Genomic DNA, 8,322 nt, shown 5'->3' with positions numbered 1-8,322 from the left:
GCAGGAAGTATTTAAGTTAAGGTAAAGTTACCTTTATTTAATTCTTTGTACCTGTGACGGTATAGTCATTTGTGTACAGGTTTTCTTTCTTTCTTTTTCTTTCTTCAATAACACTCGCAGAAACATAAATAGCAAATCTTCTGAACATTTCCTAAAAATTAAATTGCAAAAAGTTCTCTGGAAGACATTCGTCGAAGGCCATCGTAATACTTGTTGTGTGTTTTTCTTTTTCTTTTTCCTTTTTCCCTTTTATCCCCTCAATACAATCAACGGATGGGCTTGCCCCAGCAGAGAAGTTACACGGTCGTCCATCACGGATGAGCAATGGAACAATTACGGGGTAAACCATCTCTTCGGAGCATTACCAATCGGCTGCAACACCAATAGATATGTGTGCAGGTCTTTATTTTTTTTTAAAAAAAGATAAGCCGTCTGCTGAAGCTTGTGCCCCTTTTGTGATAGGTTTAAGCCTTCCTTGGCACGTGCCAGGGTCTTGAGCAAACTATATAACCAGCATAAAAAAGAGACGAAGTTCCCGATAGCCAGATTTTTGTTCAGAATGATGAGAATATAAGACAAGACACCTGGAATTCAATACACCCACAGAACTCCAGGCCAGCAGGGCAAAACTTGAGCTTGGGGGAGGGCAGGGAAAAACGTCACAAAGACCTCGGATTAAAACACGGGACGTCCGCACACGAGCCAAGGTTTTAGCGCAGTCAACAGCCTGAGGGGATCCTTTTAAAAACGAAACAAGACAAGACAAAAACAACAAAAAACAAAAGGAAAAAAAAAAACATTTAAACCAGATGAAGAGGGTAAAACCCTTACCCTATCAATCTTGGCAACGTAATTAACAGTGATTTATTATTATTATCTTTTTTTTTTTTTTACAAAACCATTATTTCAAATATAATAAGAAATGTTAAGTCTTGCTAGCTTGTTCTCTCTCTTTGCTGCGGGAAATCAATAATTCCATAATGTTCCAACTTGTGGGAGACTTTTCATAATGAGCCCCTTCTAAAAGGGGAGGGGGAAAAAAAAACTAGTTGAAAAATATAGATTTATATATATGTATATATATATATAATTTTCTTTTTTTAAAAAAAGATTCGTTTAGATTGTTTTTGCACGTGGAATCCTAATGGTTGGAATTAAGCCTCGGACCACCGATAATTTCTTAAAATTGCAGGAAGTCACCTGAAGGAACTTGGGTGGGATCAGGTAGGAAACAGCCAGGTTGGCATTCTGCACATTTGCCCAGGGGGCATCGATTTCCCCTGCGGGCACAACCATGCAGGACAGCCAGAGTCTACTCTCCACCCCGTTAGCTTCAAGCGATTGACTTGTGGGGGGGGGGGAATCTTTGATAGAGCGGAAAAGATACCACGCTGCGTTATCGGTTAGCTGCTGTGCCTAAGTTGTGTAATACCATTTTTTTTTTTTTGCTCACGTCCTGTCTTTATGCACCATTGATTCAAAGGAGGGAGTGAGGAGGTGGGGAGAAAGAGAAAGGAGGAGGGAGGGAAGGAAGGAAGGAAGCAGGGAGGGAGGGAAGGAAGGAAGGAAGGAAGGAAGCAGGGAAGGAGGGAGGGAAGGGAAATCCATTTTTTTCATTCTTCTTTTCCGTTATTCTGTGCAATGACTAACTTGATACCATCACTGAGAGGGTGGGGAGAAAAAAAAAGCCACGAGAGGTTTCGTCTTTTGGCAGGAGGGTGGGCGGTGAGGCATGGCTGCCCTTGCAGAGAGCTGTCCTTCTCTTCTGCCGTCGCTCAAGCCGGGTTTCGGGGAAAAGGACTGCGGTCGATGGTGTCATAGGTTCATGCGCAAGTGCTCTGGTCGTTTGGAAATGATGGGGAAGGCCTGCTTTTTGTACGGCCCCGTGTTGGGCTGCCGGATCGGAAGCGGAGCTGAGGCTTCTCCGCAGACTGTTACATCCATCTGTTCGATCCCACCTGTCTCCATCGGGTAGTCCACGGGCAGCTGAGGATTGGCCACGCCGGAGGAACCGCCTCGTCCCCAAAAGTCACCCGGAGAGAACTTGACAGGGCTTTGGAAGAGAAGAAGCAGCCATTAATTTTTTTTTTATCAAAAAATAAATAGTTTTTATATCTATATCTACAGTGGGGCAAAAAAGTATTTAGCCAGCCACCAATTGTGCAAGTTCTCCCACTGTAATTGTCGTCATAGGTAGACCTCAACTATGAGAGACAAAATGAGAAAACAAATCCAGACAATCACATTGTCTGATTTGGACAGAATTTATTTGCAAATTATGGTGGAAAATAAATATTTGGTCAATATCAAAGGTCAAACGTTTTCTCTAAGTCTTCACAAGGTTGGCACACACTGTTGCTGGTATGTTGGCCCATTCCTCCATGCAAATCTCCTCTAGAGCAGTGATGTTTTGGGGCTGTCGCTGGGCAACATGGACTTTCAACTCCCTCCAAAGGTTTTCTATGGGGTTGAGATCTGGAGACTGGCTAGGCCACTCCAGGATAATGTGATTGTCTGGATTTGTTTTCTCATTTTGTCTCTCATAGTTGAGGTCTACCTATAATGACAATTACAGGCCTCTCTCATCTTTTTAAGTGGGAGAACTTGCACAATTGGTGGCTGACTAAATACTTTTTTTGCCCCACTGTATATCCATCCATCAATCCTTCCATCTATCCATCATCTCTCTCTCTCTCTCTCCCCTCTATCTAATCTATCCATCCATCTATAATCTCCCTCTCCCTCTCTCTCTCTCATCCTCTTGTGCAACTCCCAGAATTCCTCAGCCAGCCATGTTGGATGGGGAATTCTGGAAGTTGAGGTCCACAAGTCTTCAAGTTGCCAAGGTTGGAGACTCCTGTGCTAAGCCAAGTATTTTACAGGCAAAAGGTCAAACCATTTTGTACATAAGCCCAATAGTTGTGTCTACAGTGCAACTTAAGCCAAAATATGCTGACTATAGCAATAGCACTTAAGATTTATATACCGCTTCACAGTGCTTCACAGCCCTCTCTAAGCGGTTTACAGAGTCCGCATATTTCCCCCAACAATCTGGATCCTCATTTAACTAACCTCGGAAGGATGGAAGGCTGAGTCAACCTTGAGCCTTGGTGAGATTCGAACTGCCAAATTGCAGGCAGCCGGCAGTCAGCAGAAGTAGCCTACAGTACTGCACTCTAACCACCGTGCCACTGTGGCTCTTTGTGTATGTGTAACTTAACGGTGAGGCCAACGATTCAGAAGTTCTGCATTTACATGCGCCCATTTTCCAACCTGGAGATCACGGCAGGGCCATCAACTACAAAGGTGGCCTCTACCTACTGACTTATTGACATTTTATGGCACTGGCAGGATTGTATGGAATCCCGTTTGAAAATCTTTGGGATGAAAAACCCGACATTCCCACGCAACCGACATTCTCAAGCTTCCATGAAGAGCAGGCGCACGCTACCACTCACCAAACATCCAGCAATAGGAAGAGACAAATACCTGATGGGGGTCCGAGGACTGCCAATGAATCTGCGCGGTGACCGGATTTTTGGTTCAAAGGAAAACTTCTCTTTTACGCTTTCAAGTACGGAGGGAGCCACATACGTGAAACCCTGCAAGGGGAAGGAGGGGAAACAAGGGTGGCCGGTGACCATCCCCACCAAAAAAAAGAACTCGAATGAGGGCACCGCATTGTGATGAAATCAAAACAGGCCATGAAGAACCAGCCCTTATCAACATTGCAAGGAGAAGCAACCAAGATGGCCTAACCCAGGCTGATCTGTTGGGCCAGTCTGAGGAAGGCTCTGAAGAGTGCTCTGCATTGGAGGCAGAGATGGGGTCAGGGCCGTCTGACAGTTTTCAGCTGCCTTCAGAGTCGGACATCAGTGGGGCAGAAGAACAGCTGGAGCTTGTTCCCAGTGTGTGCATGCGCAGAGCTGCCAGAAGGGAACAGTTAAGGAACAAGGGTCGACTCAGGAGTAAAGCCACAGGTGAACGGTGAATGGCCCATAGGGAATAAAGAGGAGCGAAAGGGGAAGGGAGTTTGCAAGAGACAATTAGTTCAATTCATGAGGGTGAAGATCTGTTCCTGACTTCTTGCCAAGTATTGTCTGCTACAGCGTGGCGTTTGGAAGATATCGGCCTGGCAGCTCTCCAAGCCTGATAAAGGTCTGTAGTTGTGAAATCTCTTGGAACGCTGGAACTTTGCTGGAGAGGAATTCCCCTTAAACTAAATAAAAGGGGTTTTTATTGGGATGAGGAGTCAGCTTCGTGCTTTTGGGAAGCCTAGGTCAGAACAGAACCTGGCTCACTCTCACTTTTCCAATACTTGCCATTTAGTCTATCCAGCTGCAAAGAGCATGCCTCCTTCCCACTGAACTGCGACTCATTCCCATCTTCTGTGAAACAAGACCTTGTGTCCTTACTGCTCCTACAGATAGTCCTCAACTTAGATAATTCATTCAGTAACCACTTGAAATTACAGTGGTGCTGGGGGAAAAATGGACTTGCTATGCCTGAAGTTACACCCCTTGCAGGGCCTCGTGGTCAGGCAATTAAAACTCAGATGATTGACAGCTGTACTGCAACTCTCCCACCCACCCGTCTCTTCCCTAATTTATGCCGACGAGTGCCACTGTGCAGGGCAGCCAAAAGGGCAAGGATTGGAGGAAGGGGAGATAGATAGGTGAGGAGAGTTGCACCCCCAGGTTCATAAGCACTGCTGGGCCAGGTGGGGGACCTGAGGCTTCTAGGGTGGCTTTGCACAGCACTGCACTGTCCTTCCAACTCACATGCGGCCTGTCCCAGTTCAGAGCCTCCCCTTGGTGCTTTTTTTCAAGGGGCAACTGGACTTTGTTTTTGAGGGGTCCTTGGTGCTCTTCAAGCTTGTTTTCTTGTAGAAGTTTCATTACCCAAACTAGGTAACATCCTCAGTGCTAATAAAGAGTGCAGTTTACAAACTCACAGCAAATGGCAGTCCTTACTAGCACTGAGGATGTTATCTAGTTTGGGTAATAAAACGTCTGCAAGAAAACAAGCAAGCTCAGAGAGCACCAAGGACCCCTGAGTCAACCCTGAGCTACAAATGTTCTCCCTTTATTGGTTTCTTGTTTTTCTTTGAGGACATCTCGCTTCTCATCCAAGAAGCTTCTTCAGCTCTGACTGGAGGGTGGGGAATAGAAGGATTTATACTCCTTGCAGACAGCTGGACATCTGCATTCTTTTAGCAGGTCATTAAGGTCACCTGGAGGTTTACCTGTGTCCTCAGGGTCACCTGAGTGGTGGAAATTGGGTGTGGAGCCTTCCTGGAACTGTTGAAAGGACTGTGTTGTAGACTGGAGAGAGATGATGTCGTATTCCCTCCTCCCTCCAATTGACAGAGAACTGTTCAATTTTGATGGCCTCTTTGGCCCCTTTAAACCAGTGGCCCTCTCTGTCCAAAATGTGGACGTTGCTGTCTTCAAAAGAGTGGCCTTTGTCTTTTAAATGTCGATGGACTGCTGAATCTTGTCCTGATGGGTCTGTCCTCCTATATCACAGACAAACCTCCCAGCGGCCTCATCTAAATTCTAAAAGAACGCAAATGACCAGCTGTCTGCAAGGAATATAAATCCTTCCATTCCTCCACCATCCAGTCACAGCTGAAGAAGTTTCTTCTTCAAAGAAAAATCAGAAAGTCCAGTTGCCCCTTGAAAAAAAATAAAAGCTCCTTTGGGACAACCAGGACCTGGATGGCTGAGAATCTCCATAGACTCTGTACAAGATCAAGGGAGAAAAATGAAAAAACAAAGGAAGTTTGTTATTTATATACATTGCCAGCAGCAAGGAGGAGGGAAATAGAAGAGTGAGGAACTCGAGGTGAAAAGGTAGATGAATAATCTTGCTTTTGAGATTATTCATCTACCTTTTGAGAATTTGAACCAGAGAGCAAACAGACCTGGTTCCAAAGATTCTTTTTCCAAAGGCAATTGGACTTTCCTGGGGTTGTTTTTTTCCCTTGAAAACATTTTGCTTCTCATCCAGTTTGAAGAAGCAGCTTCTTGGATGAAAAGCGAAACGTTTTCAAGGGGGGGAAAAACTCAAGAAAGTCTAGTTGCCTTTTGGGAAAAGAACCTTTTGGGACAACCGTGACCTGGATGGTTGAGAATCTCCATTGATACTCATCCTCAAACTGACTTACCACGAAAACTTGGTTGGCACTTTCGCTGAGGGTCGAGTCATCCGGGCTATCGACAGGAGTCTGACGTGTAAATTTTGCATCAAATTGGCTCACGTCTTCTTCGGATTGCTTTGCAAAAAACAAAAGTTGAGGAAGGGTGTTTTTTTATACTTTTAACAGACAAGCACAACAGCCTTAGCGGAAGACAAAAGCTTCTGGACGGAGGAAGCGTTCCGTAGATGTACCACCTGGAAGTCCTGCTGGAGTTCTGCCGCCGCCACTGGAGGGTCCCTTTTTGGACAACTGGGCTGAGAAACGAAGGCAAGGGGAAGGGGGAAGGGAGTCACGGATCAAAGAAAAGGAGGATTGAGAAGAGATGCCTTCAAGGCCAAGGCATCAAGGAGACCTCCCCTCCCAAGCACCACCTAACGGCTGGACTCCAGAGCTCTATGAAGTCTGAGTTACTGCAATTATAAAGTGCGTATAGGTAATCCTCGACTTGTGACCCGAAATTACCGTATTTTTCAGACTATAAGATGCACCGGAGTATAAGACGCACCAAGATTTCGAAGAGGTAAACAAGAAAAAAATATTTTTTGCCCTCCCCGGCCCCCAGGAGCACTCCTGCAGGCCTTCCAAACCCTCTGCGTGTCACGTTTTTGCGAAAAATGGGAAGCGCAGAGGGTTTGGGAGGCCTGCAGAGTGCTCCTGGGGACGGGGGAGGGCAAAATTGCGACACGTGGGGGGGGTTCTGGGAGGCAAGAAACGTGCTCATTTTTCACGAAAAATGGGCCCGTTTTTCACAAAAACAGGAAGTGCAGGGGGTTTGGGAGACCTGCAGAGTGCTCCTGAGGACAGGGGAGGGCAAAAACGCCAATTTTCCCGAAAAATGGGCCCATTTTTGGCATCCCAAACCCCCCACGCGTCGCTTTTTTGCCCTCCCCAGCCCCCAGGAGCACTCTGCAGGCCTCCCTAAATCTTTGCATGTCTCATTTTTGTGAAAAACGGGCCTATTTTTGGCAAAAACAGGACTCGCGGGGCGGGGTTTTGGGAGGCCAAAAATGGCTGTATTCAGTATATAAGTCGCACCAACATTTCCACCCTCTTTTAAGGGGGAAAAAAGTGTGTCTGATACTCTGAAATGTACAGTAGTGACTTGACAGTTCAGTTCTTGCTAAGCAAGGCGGTTGTTAAGTGAGCAATGCCCAATTTTTTGACCTTTCTGGCCATAGCTGTTAAGCAAATCACTGCGGCTATTGAAAAATCATGTGCTCATTAAGTGAATCTTCTCCCATTGACTCTGCTTATTGAAAGCTGGCCAGGAAGTTGTGAATGACGATCACATGACCCAGGGATGCTGCAATTGTTGTAAATACTTGCAGGTTGCCTAGTGTCCAAATTTTGAACAAGGGATCATGGGGATGCTATGACTGTCATAAGTGAATGGTTGTAAGTCGAAGACTACCTGAACAGTTCTATTTTGGATACAATTCACCAGCCTTCCCAATTCTGGATGCTTTCAGCTGAATGTGTCTGCAACTTCAGAATTCCTACCCAACAGGACTGAAGAATTCGTTGCAATTCCAATGTTTCTGGAAGATACCAAGATGAAGGAAGCTGTACAGGTAGTCCTTGACTTATGACCACAATTGAGCCCAACTGTTGCTAAGCAAGACAGTTAAGTGGGTTTTGCCCCATTTTATGATGTTTCTTGCCACAGCTGTTAAGGGAATCTAGCTTCCCCATGAACTCTGCTTGTCAGAAGGTCACAAAAGGGGATCACATGACATCAGCACACTGCAAGTATCATAAATATGAACCAGTTGCCAAGCGTCCAAATTTTGATCACGTGACCAAGGGGATGCTGCAACGATCATAAGTGTGAAAAATGATTGTAAGTATATTTTTCCAGGGCCGTTTAACTTCAAACAGTCACTAAACCAATAGTTGTAAGGCGAGAACTATCTATAGCAACCAGATGCATCTTTGAGCTCCAATTTATGGAAATGGATCCACGAATTATCCATTTTGCAACCCAACGGTTTATGGGAAGCCCAGATTTTGCTAGCACCGCCAATCATCTGCCTTCCTCTGAAGTGCAAGAACCACTTTAAAACTGGGGGATTTTATTTATTTATTTATTTGTTTGTTTGTTTGGGATGCATTTCAGCCCA

At 45.4% G+C, this 8,322-nt stretch overlaps 1 protein-coding gene across 2 annotated transcripts in view; it reads right to left on the bottom strand.

Moving 5' to 3' along the window:
* Window positions 1-850: 850 nt before the first annotated feature.
* Window positions 851-8,322, bottom strand: part of RPS6KB1 (ribosomal protein S6 kinase B1) — a 32,695-nt gene continuing 25,223 nt past the window's right edge. The window contains exons 13-16 of one of the 2 annotated variants that reach the window (XM_034434575.3): window positions 6,397-6,456; window positions 6,170-6,277; window positions 3,490-3,602; window positions 1,435-2,053 (exon numbers count right to left, since the gene is read on the bottom strand). In XM_034434575.3, coding sequence (XP_034290466.1) covers window positions 1,816-2,053; window positions 3,490-3,602; window positions 6,170-6,277; window positions 6,397-6,456 — 519 coding nt within the window. In that variant the 3' untranslated portion in view covers window positions 1,435-1,815. Of the gene's footprint in view, window positions 2,054-3,489; window positions 3,603-6,169; window positions 6,278-6,396; window positions 6,457-8,322 lie in introns of both variants that reach the window. The other variant, XM_034434576.3, reaches the window with a different exon arrangement.

This window comes from Pantherophis guttatus, chromosome 1, assembly GCF_059756535.1.
Source record: "Pantherophis guttatus breed Tessera chromosome 1, ASM5975653v1, whole genome shotgun sequence".
Taxonomy (NCBI): Eukaryota; Metazoa; Chordata; class Lepidosauria; order Squamata; family Colubridae; genus Pantherophis; species Pantherophis guttatus.
The sequence above is the reverse complement of the archived record's forward strand: the minus strand, read 5'-3'. Positions and strand labels throughout refer to the sequence as shown.